Source organism: Myotis daubentonii, chromosome 8, assembly GCF_963259705.1.
Source record: "Myotis daubentonii chromosome 8, mMyoDau2.1, whole genome shotgun sequence".
Lineage (NCBI taxonomy): Eukaryota > Metazoa > Chordata > Mammalia > Chiroptera > Vespertilionidae > Myotis > Myotis daubentonii.
The window spans coordinates 12,860,034-12,875,559 of record NC_081847.1 but is presented as its reverse complement, the minus strand read 5'-3'; the positions used below and the strand labels follow the sequence as shown (position 1 = coordinate 12,875,559).

General features: G+C 49.1%; 1 protein-coding gene across 4 annotated transcripts in view; it reads left to right on the top strand.

Annotated features, from left to right (window-relative positions):
• Nucleotides 1-9,099, top strand: part of SLC9A8 (solute carrier family 9 member A8) — a 68,843-nt gene extending 59,744 nt beyond the window's left edge. For all 4 annotated transcript variants that reach the window (XM_059705335.1, XM_059705336.1, XM_059705334.1 and 1 more), the window contains 3 exons: nucleotides 523-743; nucleotides 2,980-3,126; nucleotides 4,112-9,099. In XM_059705335.1, coding sequence (XP_059561318.1) covers nucleotides 523-743; nucleotides 2,980-3,126; nucleotides 4,112-4,219 — 476 coding nt within the window. In that variant the 3' untranslated portion in view covers nucleotides 4,220-9,099. The remainder of the gene's footprint in view (nucleotides 1-522; nucleotides 744-2,979; nucleotides 3,127-4,111) is intronic.
• Nucleotides 9,100-15,526: the final 6,427 nt, after the last annotated feature.

Genomic DNA, 15,526 nt, shown 5'->3' with positions numbered 1-15,526 from the left:
CCCGTCAAGCTGTGTGGCCCTGGGAGGACACTGTTCCCTCAGTCTCGGTTCCTCGTCTGTAGAATAATAGGACCTGCTTTACGGGGTTTCCGGGGAACAGCAGGTGAGGTCATGCAGGCAGAGCGCTTAGCACAGGCCTGGCTCACACACAGGGAGGGCTCAGTCTGCACTAGCTGTTGTATTTCTAAAATGTGCGTGTTGGGCTTGATAAACACACACACACACACACACACACACACACACAGGCTTCATAGCCTGGACAGGGCACCTCATTTGATCTGCTCAAGCCCCCTGTGAAGTGGGAACGGAGGTGAGCCTCCACCTGGGCCCCCCTTCTCTGTGGCCTGCCTTTCTCACACCCCAGAGCCTCACAGGATGAGTTTGTGCTCTCCAGGGCATCTGTTAGATGTTTGACTGCCCATGACGCTGGGCTGTCCCAGGTCCCCTGAGAACTGGGTCAGGATGCCGCTGCCTCTCCTCCTCCTTACAATGGTCCTCTAACTCCCTTCACTGTCCCCCTAGGCTTGCGGGGTGCCATCCCCTATGCCCTGAGCCTGCACCTGGACCTGGAGCCCATGGAGAAGCGGCAGCTCATCGGCACCACCACCATCATCATCGTGCTCTTCACCATCCTGCTGCTGGGCGGCAGCACCATGCCCCTCATCCGCCTCATGGACATCGAGGACGCCAAGGCGCGTCGCCGGAACAAGAAGGATGTCAACCTCAGCAAGACGGAGAAGATGGTTAGTGCTTGGTGGGCCGAAGCAGGGCAGAGGGTTAGTCCCCACTGACGGCAGGAAATGGGGAGATGAGAACAATTTGAGGATGCTCAGCACCTACACACACACACCCATGTACATGCAGTTGCCCAACCTGACTAGGGGGTGAACTAAGGTTCTGAAGCTTGGCTCTTTGTGGTGGCTCATCTGCCAGCCTCGTGGCCTGGTGCAGCCATGGAGGTCAGGGGTGGGGAGCGTGGACCTGTATCAGACTCTCCCAGCAACACTCCTCCCCTGCCAGGAACCGCCCACCCCATCAGGGCCTAGGACTGGAAGGTTTCAAAATCCTATCATTCCCCAATGTCTGCTGAATGCCTCCTATTGGGGCTGGAGTGGAGGAAGGTGCTTACAGCGGCTTTGAGGGCCATGAGAGAGGTGTCCTCCACCAAGGCCAGACAAGGGCCTGATTGGGGCTGAGGCACCCAGGGCCCAGCTGCAGGGAACCTGAGGCCCCCATACCACTGCCCACCTCTGTTCCTCCAAGCCACCCTCCTGCCCGGCAGTGCTCCTGCCTGTGGGCCGCCACTCCCAGGTCAGCTGTGGTCATGCCTTTCCTGCCCTGTGTCCCCCTCAGGCCCATGTCCTGAGCCAGACTCTGACAGGAGCAGAGGGCGCCCTAGTTTCTCCTCCCACCTCTGTGCACCCACCATTCCCCCACACAAATTTCCAGAAATGCATCTTTTTCTAGTTGCCTTATTCGAGGCCATCGGTCACTTGAATTAGTCTTGGATGGCACAGAGATCCTCAACCAGGAGATAGGGAAGGGGCTGTGCCCACTTCTCCTTCTGAAAGTCTAGGTCTGGGCTGCTCAACCTTCCTCCTCTCAGCGGTCTTTCTCCCCCACCCCCACTCACCAACTTTGTTGTTGTTTTTTAATCCTCACCCCAGGATATGTTTATTGATTTTAGAGAGGGAGGAAGGCGGGGGGGGGGGGGGGGGGCGGGGGAGGCATTGATGTGAGAAACATCAATCAGTTGCCTCCCATACTTGACCTAACCTGGGATCAAACCCGCAACCTTTTATTGGTATGTGGGATGACACTCCAACCGAGCATCCAGCCAGGGCCAAGCTTTGTTTTTAATAAAAGTTTTAGTGTAGGTTCTGAGACTTTTCAGTGGGGTCAGAATTGGTGAAGGGCTCCAGGGTCCTACAGGTCTGGGTGGGGCTAGAAAGAATTTGCATTTCGAACAGGTTGCCAGGTGCTGATCCTGCAGCCACACTTGGTGAATTTACCACCCTGGGCTCTAGAAGAAGATGGATGTTTGCTCAGAGGAAGCACATGCTGTTCAAGGATTGTCCTGTGGCACTGGCGCTGTGCTTGAGGCTCCTTAACTGTCTCAGGTCACCCATAACCAGCAGGAAGCAGAGGCTTTCATCATGCCCATTTTGCAGATGAGAGCACTGAGGCACAGAGGCCAAATCACACAGCCAAGGTCACAGAGACTGCAGAGCCTGCACTCTTAACCGCCAGTCTCCACCAGTGGTTCCCAAGGTGGGGCTGGACCGGCAGCATCACTGGGGACTTGTTAGGAATACAGATTCTTGGGTCCCATCCCAGACCTCCTAAATCAGCTCTGCAAGTGGGCCCAGCATTTTATGGATTCACAAGCCCTTCAAACCTGCACCAGCTGCCCCAGTGGAGGCCCAGTTAGCTGACTGTGGCTGGAGAGCAGCTCCTCTAGCAAAACAGCAAACACTGTTCACAACCTGTATGGTCGGCTCTGCAGAGGCCTGGAGCAGGGCTGAGTAGATCAGTGAACCTGAGACCTACTTGCCTTCCAGACCTGCTCTGCGCCCTGTGCAGTCATTCTCTTAATTCCTCTCTGGTTCCCGCTGGGATTGTGTCTGTGTCTCCTGTCCTCCCACTACCCTCACCCTCCACTCCCTGGCACTGATCTGCACATTAAAATCCAGAAGCTTACAAACCAGGACCAGCCCCAGCCCAGAACTTCTGATTTATTCACAATTCTGATTTATTCCTGGGTATCCATCATGTTTTTACAAACCTCCCTACCTCCCTACAGGCTCCCAGGAAGCCCTTTGCTACCCACAGACACACTGCATTGCTTAGAAAGTGCAGTTAGGGTTGGGGACACTGGTGGCCAGGGGGAAGGGGTGCTCGGTAGGCTGGGTGGTGTGGGGGCTTCCAGGAAGATGTCAGCCCATCTGCCGACCCTCAGCTGCCTGCCTTCCTCCTCAGGGCAACACAGTGGAGTCGGAGCACTTGTCGGAGCTCACCGAGGAGGAGTATGAAGCCCACTACGTCAGGCGGCAGGACCTCAAAGGCTTCCTGTGGTTGGATGTCAAGTACCTGAACCCCTTCTTCACACGGCGGCTGACCCAGGAGGTGGGACACAGGCCAGGGCCACATGGCCAGGGGTCTCTTGCCAAGAGGGGGGGACAGAGAAGGCCCACGTGCTGTGTTGGGAGAGGCAGCCAGGCCGCCTCCTCCCACTTGGCTCTCCTTCCCAGGATCCCATCTGCTGTTTTTCCTTTGCTACCGGATTTAGTGCTAGTTTAATAATAGACTCGCTAACACAGTTTGCTTTTCCTGGATGATAAGACTCGGGACATTGATCAGCTACTGAATCTGAGCTGAGGAATTTCAGACATGCCAGGACCGCAGGCAGTGTCCCAAGGCTCAGGCTCTTATTCCGTCCTTCCAGCACTGCCAACCTCTGGGTGACAGGCAGTTGAATGGGGACCAGCTTGGATCTACTTTGCTGAACAGGTCATCCAGCCCCATGCAGGCCTTTGGGATGGGGTTCTCCTGGCTGTAGTCCCCCTTTGTCTCTGAGCCCTATTCCCTCCTCTGACAGTCACGATGCTGTATTTAAGCTCTTACTACCAGCCAGGCACCACAGCAGATGGTGTTCATGATTGCTTCGGTTCATTCTCCCAACAACCCATGCAGCAGATGCAGCTGTTATCCCACTTGACAGCTGAGGCCCAGAGAGGTGAGGTAGCCCCCTGAGGTCACACAGCCAGTGCAAGGCCAAGCTGGGAGTAGAGCCCGAGTGTGTCTGATTCCAGAGCCACTGTTTTTTAACATCATGCCATCCTGCCTCCTCCTCCTGTTTTTGAGTGACACCTCCTGTTATCTCCACGGCCACAAAGAAGAACCTTAGCTCAGTTACTTAACACTTTAAGATTATTTGTGGCTCTGTACCCTGCCTCCTATCCCCTCCTCCCCACCACACACACACACACACACACACACACACACACACACACACAAACACACACGCGCGCGCGTGCGCACGTGCGAGACACAAAGCAGCTCCTCTCCTTTCCTTGACCCTGACCCTCTGGGTTGTTGTATTCTGCCTCAGGACCTCCACCACGGGCGCATCCAGATGAAAACCCTCACCAACAAGTGGTACGAGGAGGTGCGCCAGGGCCCCTCTGGCTCTGAGGACGAGGAGCAGGAGCTGCTGTGACCGAGCAGGGCCTCCCCACGCCTGGGATGGACACCCAGCAGGGGCCCTGAGGTGCGTGCGTTTGGCAGCCTCTTCAGGAAGATGAAAGCCGGGTGGAGCCAAGATGCCGCCTTCTTTACCCGGACCATCCAGGCCAGCTGGCTTCTTCTGAAACATGTCATCTCCCACTCCTCACCCAGCCAGACCTCTGCTCACAGCGTCACTTCCAGCCTGCAGATTAGATGGAAACCTGTGCAGGTAAATGTTTCCTTTTGCTTCTGCAGCCAAGGCAAACAGTCATCTGTCCATCCCAGGTGCCTGCGAGGAGAAATCCTATTGTGAAAGCTGCTGTGACTGGGTGTCCTCGGGGGAACGCTGGTCTGCGGTTTCTGTCATTCCCAGCTAACGCCATCATCATGACCCTAGGGGCGGGCAGAGCGAGGAGCCAGCTGCCAGTTTCCTTATCATCATCAAGGTGCCTTGGGCCTCAGCATCAGCAGTTCTGGCCTACGTGGCAGGCCCAGAAACCTTGAAAACCTCACACTCCCCTTTGTGATGTTGCTTGCACACCCTGAGAAAGAAAAACAGTGACCTTTTTCTTCTTTACCTCTGACTGGCACCTCGAAGGCTGTCTCCCTGGGTGACAGGCAGCCACTGCCTTCTCTGGGAATACTGTGAATGTTTACACTGGTAACCAGCACGTAGGCACAGGCCTTTCTTTGGAGCCCCTTTGGAAGCTGCATCGTTGGTTTTGGGGTGAGTGGGCCTATTTTGTGGTGTCAGGGCGCCCTCTAGAGGACAAATCTAGCAGTACAGTGCTTAGGAAGGCCAGCAACTTCTGAATTTAGTTTAAATTCATGCACTTGAAAAAGGGGTGTGACCAGAGGCCCCTTTTCTTGGGCTCCATGGGGTCTGCCCACCATTTACTTACTGCCACCTTCACAGCTAATCAGCATTTCCTCTTCCCAAGTCTCTACTGTTTGGGGTCCCACTTGTCCTCCATGCCAGGGTCCCTGTTCGCCCAATCATGGAGACGGGCCAGAGCCTGCCACCCCCTCCCCAGTGGCCTGCATTCACATGCATCCGATCCCCACCTAAAATCCCCAAGCAGCCACTGGGACCCCAGGACCTGTTCCTCCCGCCTGTCACAGAGTGTTACACTCTCTCCCGTACACATACCCCGCCCTGACTTCATGGGCCTGGCCCCGGGCCTCTGAGGGCAAGGAGCTGCCAATCGTGTCCAGATGATATGGAGTTAGTGACTCTCACATCCACTCCTCACCTGCCCTAATTTAACAAGCCTCATACCTGCTTGCCGTTGCCCATCTATGGGCTGTTTTGGCATTTCCACGTGTGGCTCAGGGTCCCAGCTGGAGCTGGGACTTAGCACTCTCTGGGTGATTTAACTCATCATGTGCATGTGCTTGGTTCTCTGTGGGGACCCAGTAGGCCAGCATGGGCCCTGGCTGGCAGCACACATGTGTCCATCTCTTCTGCCTCAGGCAGCATGGCCCTGGGCGTCAGGAAGGCCTGACCTTGGGGCCCTTCAGGACTCATGTCCAGCCCACAGGCCAGGCCCCTTCCCTGACGCCTTCCCTTTCCCCAGAAGTGTAAGTTGTAAGGCCAGTCAGGCAGGAAGCACGAGGTGTCCTTTTTATGCATGAAAAGTAAATTTGTACTTTACAGAGCTAAAATATGAGCATTTTTGTTTTTGTAATTTCCCCCCTTAACCCAATAATTTGAGCCAAACAGGATTCTTTAACTCCACCTGATACTCCCACTGGAGGAGTAATATGTGCATAATTTTCTTATTTCCTTTTAGTGGAAAAGTAAGAGAAGAGGTCAAAGAGGGAGAGAGACCTTAGCCCACATGAGGTGGGGGGAAAGGCAGGGATCATATTGTTCTCTCATCCCCCAACTCCCAAGTAATTTACTTTCTGCCCTAAAACTCAGGGTCCGATCTCAGAGGTGGAAGTCGCATTGCAAACTCAGTATCTTGCCAGGAAAAAAATTTTTTTAGTTCATAGAGTAAGCAATGAAAACAGGTTCTTTTCCATTCAGACTGCTTCTTGCCACCGGGTCCTGCCTGGCCTCCCACTTTTAGCTGAGACCTGAAAATGACACTACGATAGAGAAGTACGTGGGGGAGTTGGTGGAAGGTCCCCAAGGCTTGGCTATGGGGTATGGGGCACCTTTCCTGCCAGGTCCCAGCACTGGTCTGGATCTCCTGTGGGCCGCCTCTGTTCCTCAGCAGTCTGGCTGGCTGGCTAGTCACCTTTGGAACAGGCAAACGCCCACAAAGAGGCATTTTTCTGGTGGTTTTTCCACATGTCCTTGCCTGAGAATAAAAAATTGCTTCTGTCTACCTTTAGCATATTTAATAATTATATTATTTGGTGTAATAAATGCCTAGATTTAAAAAATCCAGCGTAACTTTGACTTCGTGCATATTTATTTTCTCTTAGGTCTAGGCCATGGAAAGGAGAGCTATATATAGCACGGAGAGAAGGTAAACTTTAGAGTGAGGTGAAGGCTGCGAAATCAGTGCCTTCGGAGAAGCTGGCCGTTTAGCCAGAAAATTCAGAAAACATGCCTGCCCTGTGGAGCTGGGGAAAGGAGCTGGCTTTTCCTAGGTCTCCAGAGATCAAGCTTGGGCTGGCCTGGGCCAGGCAGAAAGTGGCTCAGTTCCATAGTCTGATGCTCGGACCCTCGGCCTAGAGGCAAAACTGAGACCGCCCACCCTCAGGCCAGCCACCTCTTTTCACAGTGGGAGTGTTGACCAAGCCCTGGTTGTTGTGAGGACAAGGGGCAAGGCCTGGCCCAGAATGTTGGCAGCCCGACTCCCCCACGTCAGCCCAGTCAGGCTGGGATTTGCCTGCAGATTCCTTTGTGTGAGTGGAATACAGAAAGATTGGTGAATGGGAATCCTTCTCTCCTTAAAACCCACATCACAGATGCCATCAGCAAGACTTGGCCTCTAAGGTCTCAGTTCCACATTCCCACAGGTGCCCACACATTTGGCAAAGTCCTCAGTGGGGTAGCACGGACAGGATCCCACTTCTGCTCGGGCAGGAGAGTCGGGTGGGCAGGGTGGTGGCCAGCTTTTCCTCAGCCAAGTCATGGCCATCAAGTTGCAGGCCTGGCTTGGGGTGGATCTGTTCTTAGAACTGGTCCCTGATTTAAGTGTGAGAAGGAATCTCTCAGCAGCAATGCTCTGCCTTTGACTAGAGCTTTAAATGAAAAAAAGAGATCCTCCCCCTATTCCCTCTAGAATGCAGGCATCTGTTTCTCCTGCTGGTTGGTAAGTAGGAAATCAAATCTGAAATGTTCCTGATACAGCAGCCAGGATCATTAAGATGTTCAACCAGGAACCCAGTTCCCAAGGCCCGAGGCCATATGTTTTCAATGAAAACACCACAATCAGAGTAAAGGCCTAAAGGGGAAAAGTAGTCACTCCCCCTTCCATTTAAGCTTCTGCCATTTCTCACACAAATGGAGTTGTGTGTTTTTTAATCCTCACCCAAATATGTTTTTCCTTAATCCCAGAGAAAGGGGAAGCGAGAGGGAGAGAGTAAGAGAATTAAACCCGAGACCTTTGGTGCACGGGACAACACTCCAACCAACAGAGCCACACTGGCTAGGGCTGGAGTTAGATATTCAGGGACTTCACTGGCCATGTGTCAAAAGAAGGAAGACTCTAATTTCCTCTGATCCAGTCATCCCATTGGCCCATCCTGTTTTCCATCCTTTCCCACCCCAGCCAGCATTATCCCAGACGGGAGGAAAAAGAACTTAGCCTTTCTTAACGGGAGTTGGTGTCTTCCCAGGCTGCTCTGCAGGACCTGCCTGAAGTGGGTGAGAGAGAGAGCTGAGTGCTTGAGTGCGGTGTGGGGATGAATGGGGATATGCAGGTCACCTGTGGGCCTTCAGCCACATGGAAGAGCCTGTTAGCATATTCCTGGTGCTCACTTCTACAGTCCCAGCCCTGCTCTAAGGAACAGGGGGCACACTAGCCAGGGAAGTCTCCTTACTTGCTGGAGAGCTGTGAGGTTTCTGGCTTACCAAAGGCTTTAACGTTTTCTCCAAATACAGCTCCTGCAAAGCTTGATTTGTCCTCAAGGTGAATCCGAATCATGTAGGGTTTTTATTTTTATTTTGAGAGAAAGATTGATCTGTTGTTCCACCCATTCATGTATTCATCAGTTGACTCCTTGTATGTGCCCTGACCAGGGATCAAATCCGCAGCCCTCGGGTATCAGGATGATACTCCAACCAACTGAGCCACCCACCCAGGGCAGAATCTTTTATTTTTTTTAAAAGCAATTTTCTTTGTCAAAATGAAGGATTTGTTATTTATTTTAAGGATCACTTGCAAGGTCAGGCTTATTCTTTTGTCGTACCCCATGTAAGCTGTGAGAAGCATTTGTTAGGTCCTGGTTCCTGAGAAATGATTTGCTGCTCTTCTTGATGGGGCTTCAGATTGTGTAGAGGAAGATGGGTCAGTGATGGGGGGACCTGGGGACTTTAGCATCAGCCTGGTCCTGGGGACCTGGTCCTCTGCACACAGGCAGTTTTCAGATGATGCCCTGATGGAAATGGGGAAGAAAATAGGGCTTTGCTTACCAAAAAGAAAAGGGGGGCGGGGGGCGGGGAGCCACAAAAATGTAGTTGGTTTACACTGTGGCAAAGTGAAGTCCTACTTGCTGGTGGGAGGGCCAGCTGGTTCAATCTTTTTGGAGGACGATGTGGGGACACCTATCAAAAGCCTGTAAGTGTCCCATGCTTTGACACGGCAGTTTCAAATGGTTTGAAAATTTTTTAAAAGGATAACATTTCATGACATGAAATTTATATGAAATTCAAATGTCAATGGCCATAAATAAAGTTTTGAATTTTTTAAAGCTTGTTTTCTCTAATTAAATAAGTACCAATTTTTTTTTTTTTTTTTTTTTTTTTTTTTTTTTTTTGCCTCTTAGCTCCCAAAGCTGAAAATATTCACTCTCTGGTCATTTACAAAACAAGTTTATCTACCCCTGGCCTGGCCTGCCCTAGAGAAATTCTTTTTCTCTTTATTTTTCGTTGTTGTTAATTCTCACCCAAGGATATTTTTCCTTTGATTCTTAGAGAGAGTGGAAGGAAGGGGGAGACAAAGAGAGAGAAGCATCGATGTGAGAGAGACACATTGATTGGTTGCCTCCCATTTGCACCCTGACCAGGGCAGGGATCAAGCCTGCAACCAAGGTATATGCCCTTGACTGGAATCAAACCCGGGACACTTCAGTCTGTAGGAAAACACTCTATCCACTGAGCCAAACCAGCCAGCACTTCTTTTTTATTTTTGACTACAGGCCCAGTGCACAGATACATGTACCGGTGGGGTCCCTCGGCCTGGCCTGCGCCCTCTCGCAATCTGGGACCCCTTGGGGAATGTCAGATAGCCAGTTTTGGCCCCATCCCCGCAGGCCCAATCCAGACAGGACAGAGCCCAATCCAGTGCGTTGAGTGTCTGTCCCCTGGTGGTCAATGCACGTCATAGCAACCAGTTGACCAATTGTTCGGTCACTTGGGCTTTTATATATAGAGATTTTAGAGGAAGAGGAAGGGAGAGGGAGACAGAGAGAAACATTGATTTGAGAGAGAAGCATCAATTGGTTGACTCCCATATGCACCCCGATCAGGGATTGAACCCACAACCTGGGTATGTGCCCTGACTGGGAATTGAACCTGCAGCTTTTTGATATACAGGATGATGCTCCAACCAGCTGAGCCCCACTGGCCAGGCCTAGAGAAATTCTTACCCACTCATGCATTAGGAGACACCTACAAGAATATCTGTAATAGCAAGATGTTGTACACAAGCTAGATGATTGTCACTACAAGAATGGATAAACAGTGACACAGTAATATAGTGGAATACTGTACAGCAGTTAAGAATGGATAGACAAATGTACAAAACCAGAATGAACATATTAACAGATAAATCTCAGACTCAATCTGCAGCTCAAAGCAAGCTGCAGAAGAATGCAGGATATGAAGTACATATAAAACCATGCAGAACAACGCTGTGGAACAGTGGTGCTCAAAGATGTGGACAACTTAGAAGAAGTGTGGAGAAAGGCTTCACACTCAACACCAGGACCCTGGGCCCTCTGGGGTGGGGGGTGGGGGGGGAAAGTGAGGAACTGCATTTAAACCACATTCCACCCACCCTGGCTTCACCTGTATCCCTGATTTTTCATTTCCTAATAGAGCAGCGAGCAACCAGTTCAGCGTATGTGCAAAATGTGCAAACCTGCAAATGCTCCTCATGCTCTCTGACTTCAGTCCTTTGCCCCAGCTCTGGTGAATAACAGACACTCTCCAAGGGCCATCCCAGGCCCATGACGCCCTCACATCAATCAGGATTAGCTTTAGTCCTGGGTGACAAAATCAAAATTAGTAGTCACTTCCCTGGAGTCTGAGAACCAGGATTCTCAGCACGGGGAGAAAAAGACAAATGAGGTTAAGTGAAAACTCTGTGGTCCTGAATTCTAATTTAAAGCATAAATATGGTCTTGTATGTTGTTGTTTTTAAATTGTCAACCTATTCCTACCTCTACCCATGGAAAACACCTAGAAACAGTGACCATCCCAGTGGCATTCAGCCCCCTGAGTGCTCAGAATATGGTCTCCAAATGTCATTTCACAGTGAAGGGACTCAGGGCTCTTTGGAGAAACATCTGATTCCAGGACTTGGGCAGGACATGTACAGGATGAAGCTGAAGCACCCTCTCATACCAGACAGGAAGCAGAGATTTCAGGGTCATGTCAAGATTCAGGAGCCAACCTGAGGAGGTTCCTACTGGCTAAAGATGGGAATTTGAGCCATAGCCAGTTTGGCTCAGTGGACTAAAGAGTCACGGTTTGATTCTGGTCAAGGGCTCATGACCAGAATGTGTCTCTCACATTGATGTTCCTCTCGCTGTGCCTCTCCCCTGCCTTCCATTCTTTCTAAAAATCAATGGAAAAATGTCCTCGGGTAAGAATTAACAAAAAAAGGGGGGGATGGGAATTTGAGTATCAGTAACAATAATAATGCACTGAAACAAAAAATATACTGAAATCAACGAGTTCATAATAATTAAAAATTAGTCACTCTTAGGGGATTCAAAGGCATCAACTCCTTATTGTAAGTAAAACTAAAAGGAAAGAATTAAGCATTTGTCCTACCTTTCTTATACCACTGGTAGTCAAATAGTAAATGAGGGAAGTTTCTTTAACTTAAAAAAAAAACAAAAACAGCTTTTTAGGAATTTGCAAAAAAAAAAAAATAGTACAGGAAGCCTTTGGCCTGTGTGGCTCAGGTGGTTGGAGTGTCATCCTATGCACCAAAGGGTCCTGGGTTTCATTCCCAGTCAGGGCACATACTCAGGTTGCGGGTTTGGTTCCCAGGCGGGAGGCAACTGATCCATGTTTCTCTCTCACATCGATGTTTCTCTCTCTCTCTCTTTCTCTCAAATAAACTTTAAAAAATAGTACAGAAAGGTCCCATGAACCCTGCACTCAGTTTCCCCCAGTACAATATCACAATCAGGAACTTGCCATTGGTACAATCCATACGCCTTATTCAAACTACACCAGTTTTACATGTACTCCTGTGTGTATGTGTGTTTATTTCTATGCAATTTTATCACATGTGTAGATTCACATCAACACAGGGAAGTTTCTTTTTATAGTACCCTAGTTGCCAAAGAAGGACCACCAGAATTGGAATATCTCCATTTTGCAACTTCCAATAAAATCATGGATCTAAAAAAAAAAAAAAAACATGGATCTAAGCTGTTAATATCCCAAAGGGAGAGAATGGGGCAACATGTGCCTCCTGATGAAATGAACAGCATTTTATTAAGTATTCTTACCAAAAAGTTCAAACCCAAATCTGAGCATGCCTCAAAGTCAACTACCATGTGATATACCACATTAATAGAATAAAGGACAAAAAAACCCATGATCATCTCAAGTGATGCAGAAAAACATCTGACAAGATTTAATACACTTTCATGATAAAAATACTCAACTAGAATAGAAGGAAATTACCTCAACATAATAAAGGCTATATGTGAAAATGTATGTGTCACAGCTAACATCATACTCAATGATGAAAGACTGAAGGCTTTTCTTTTAAGATCAGGAACAAGGTGAGATGCCCACTCTCGCCACTCCTAGCCAGAGCAATTAGGCAAGAAAGAGAAATAAAAACCATCCAAATTGGAAAGAAGTAAAATTATATCTATTCTCAGATGAAATGATTGTATATGTAGAAAACCGTAATGATTCTAAAAAAAAAGAGAGACCTGTTAGAATAAATGAATTCAGCCAAGTTGCAGGGTTAAAAATCAACACACAAGTATCAGTTGCTTTCTACACATGAACAATTGGGTGATCTGAAAAGAAAATTACAAAAACAGTTCTCTGCTGCGCAGGCAGCCTCACCCAGGTACCCCAGTTTCTGCTCCACTGAGAGTCCTCCTTTTTCTTGTCCCTCCACTGCCTCAGCCTCAATCAGGGGCTTTCTAAAGTCAGCTAGCTGAAGGCCACAGAAAGTCCTAAACTGGAGATTCTCCAGAAACAGGGTCTTCTCAGAAACCAGGCTATCCCCTGTGATTAAATTTTAGTTTCTCTTCCATTCTTGGCACAGGTCCGGGCTCACCTGGCCCCACCCATTCATGACTTCTCAGTTAAACTAGAGATGCCAATTTCCACTTGCTTTTTCTTAAAAAAAAAAAAAGTTTTATTTCTTTTAGAGAGAGAGGGAGGGAGAAGGATAGAAAGATAAAAACATTGATGAGAGAGAATCATGGATTGGGTGCCTTCTGCACACCCCCTACTGGGGATGGAGTCCACAACCCAGGCATGTGCCCTGACAGGAATCAAACCAGCAACCTCTTGGTTCATGGGTTGATGCTCAACCACTGACCTACACTGGCCAGGCCATTTACTTTTTCACTTACACCAGTTGGGACTGTCCAATGAGCCTTGCTAAAAGCAGAGCCATGTGGCTGGGGAAGCACTTGAGATTTAGCTATGGCTACCAGGTTGGGTCCTGGTGCTGGGCTTGGCCAGAGCAGGCCCTGTCCCTACTTCCCAGCTCACCATAACCAGGAGGGGTTCCAATCTCCTGGAGCTGGAAGCCTTCAGTGAAACCTGGGAAGATGTGCTCTTGCTGAATGACTGGAGCTGCAGCTCTCGCCTCTTTCCCAGAACCAAGGACCTGAGGCAGCTGCAGATGTGGGAGCACCCGTGGCCTGGGGGCTAGACTTGCTGTGGAAGGTCCTTGGGAACTAAGGCTGACTTGTCCCTGGGGGTGTCCTGGACCAACCTCTTCGCAGGCTATGCCACAGCCACTCTGAGCTCCAGGTTTCTCGGCTCAGCCTATAGCAGGCCCCAACCCCTGGGACGATCTCTGCCACTGACTTTGTCTCTAGAAGGCCCCAAAGAAGGAGTCCCAAGACTGCCTTGAGGCCTCTGTCACCTTCAACCTCCTCTGTCTCCTCACATGGCACCTAAATGTGTTGCCAGTGAAGACCTGCCCATCTGAGAACCTGGACCCACCCCCCAGCCTGTCCGGGGCCCAGACCTTATTTATGCAATAAGTCCCACCCAGGCCTTAAATTGTTTCCTCTCACCCCTTATTTATGAAGCATCAGCCCTGACTCATAAGAAATGTTTATTTTTCTACTGTTGTAATCAGTAAGGAATTGGAAAAAAACAAGAGCCAACTACCAATTTTCAGGAAATTGAGAGAACACAGGAACAGCAGGGGCTGCAATAAGCAAAATGTAGACTCTGGCAAACTCTAAAGGACTCTGGTTTCTTCAACAAATACATTTTGAGAAAAATGGGGCCCCTATACTCTATAGCAGTGGTTCTCAACCTTCCTAATGCCGCGATCCTTTAATACAGTTCCTCATGTTGTGGTGACCCCCAACCATAAAATTATTTTCATTGCTACTTCATAACTGTAATTTTGCTACTGTTATGAATCGTAATGTAAATATCTGATATGCAGGATGTATTTTCATTGTTACAAATTGAACATAAAGCATAGTGATTAATCACAAAAACAATATGTAATTATATATGTTTTCCGATGGTCTTAGGCAACTCCTGTGAAAGGGTCGTTCGACCCCCAAAGGGGTCGCAACCCAGTTTGAGAACCCCTGCTCTATAGGGACATTTTAGAGTAGTGTAATTTAAAGAGCTATCCACCAGCCCTAACTGGTTTGGCTCAGTGGAGAGAGCTGCGGACTAAAGGGTCCCAGGTTCGATTCTGGTCAAGGGCACATGCCCAGCTTGTGGGCTCGACCCCCGGTGCGGGGCGTGCAGGAGGCAGCCAATCAATGATTCTCATCATTGATGTTTCTATCTCTCCCTCTCACTTCCAATCTGAAATCAAGAGCTATCCACCAATTGCAATGTAGAGACCTTATTTGGACCCTGATACAAATTTTTTTATTTTTATTTTTTAATATATTTTTATTAATTTTAGAGAGGAAGGGAGAGGGAGACAGATAGGAAACATCGATGAGAGAGAATCATTGATCAGCTGCCTCCTGCATGCCCCACACTGGGGACCGAGCCCGCAACCTGGTCAAATGCCCTGACGACTAGGAATGGAATGGTAACCTCCTGGTTCACAGTAGATGCTCAACCACTAAGCCACGCCGGCCAGGCCAAACTGTTTTTAAAGTATGGATTTATAAGATACTAGACATGGGGACAGTGACTGGATATTCATCACTATAAAGGAATTGCTATAAAATTTTAGATATAATGGTACTGCATTTTAAAAGTCCTTATCTTTTAGATACACATACTGGAATAGTCACAAGTGAAATAGATGTCTGGAATTTGCTTCAAAGGAATTCAGGGTTGGGGATGTGGATGGTCAGATAGGGAGGAAACCAGGTTGGCCACAACTTGGAAACTGTTGAACCGTTAAAGCTGAGTTCAATGCACATGGAAGTTCATTATACTTCTTTGGTAAATTAAAAGCTTTTTTTAAAAGAGCAAGTGGGAAAAATGTGATTTAAGAAAGATAATAGCATCCGGGACCCAACCCTTCTAGCTACTGTCCCACCCTCTGTTCATTTGGCTTCCACCTGAGTTTCATGTGGCTGCCCCATTCCAACCAGCACCACGGCCCCTCCAGCCAGGGAGGAGGAGCAGGGTGGGAAGGACATCTTAGAAGCCACACAAAGCACTTTTGTATCCCAGGGACCAGACAGTTATATGGCCATGCCTGGCTGCAGGAGAGGCTGGAAAAGGCCATTTTTATTCTGGATGGCT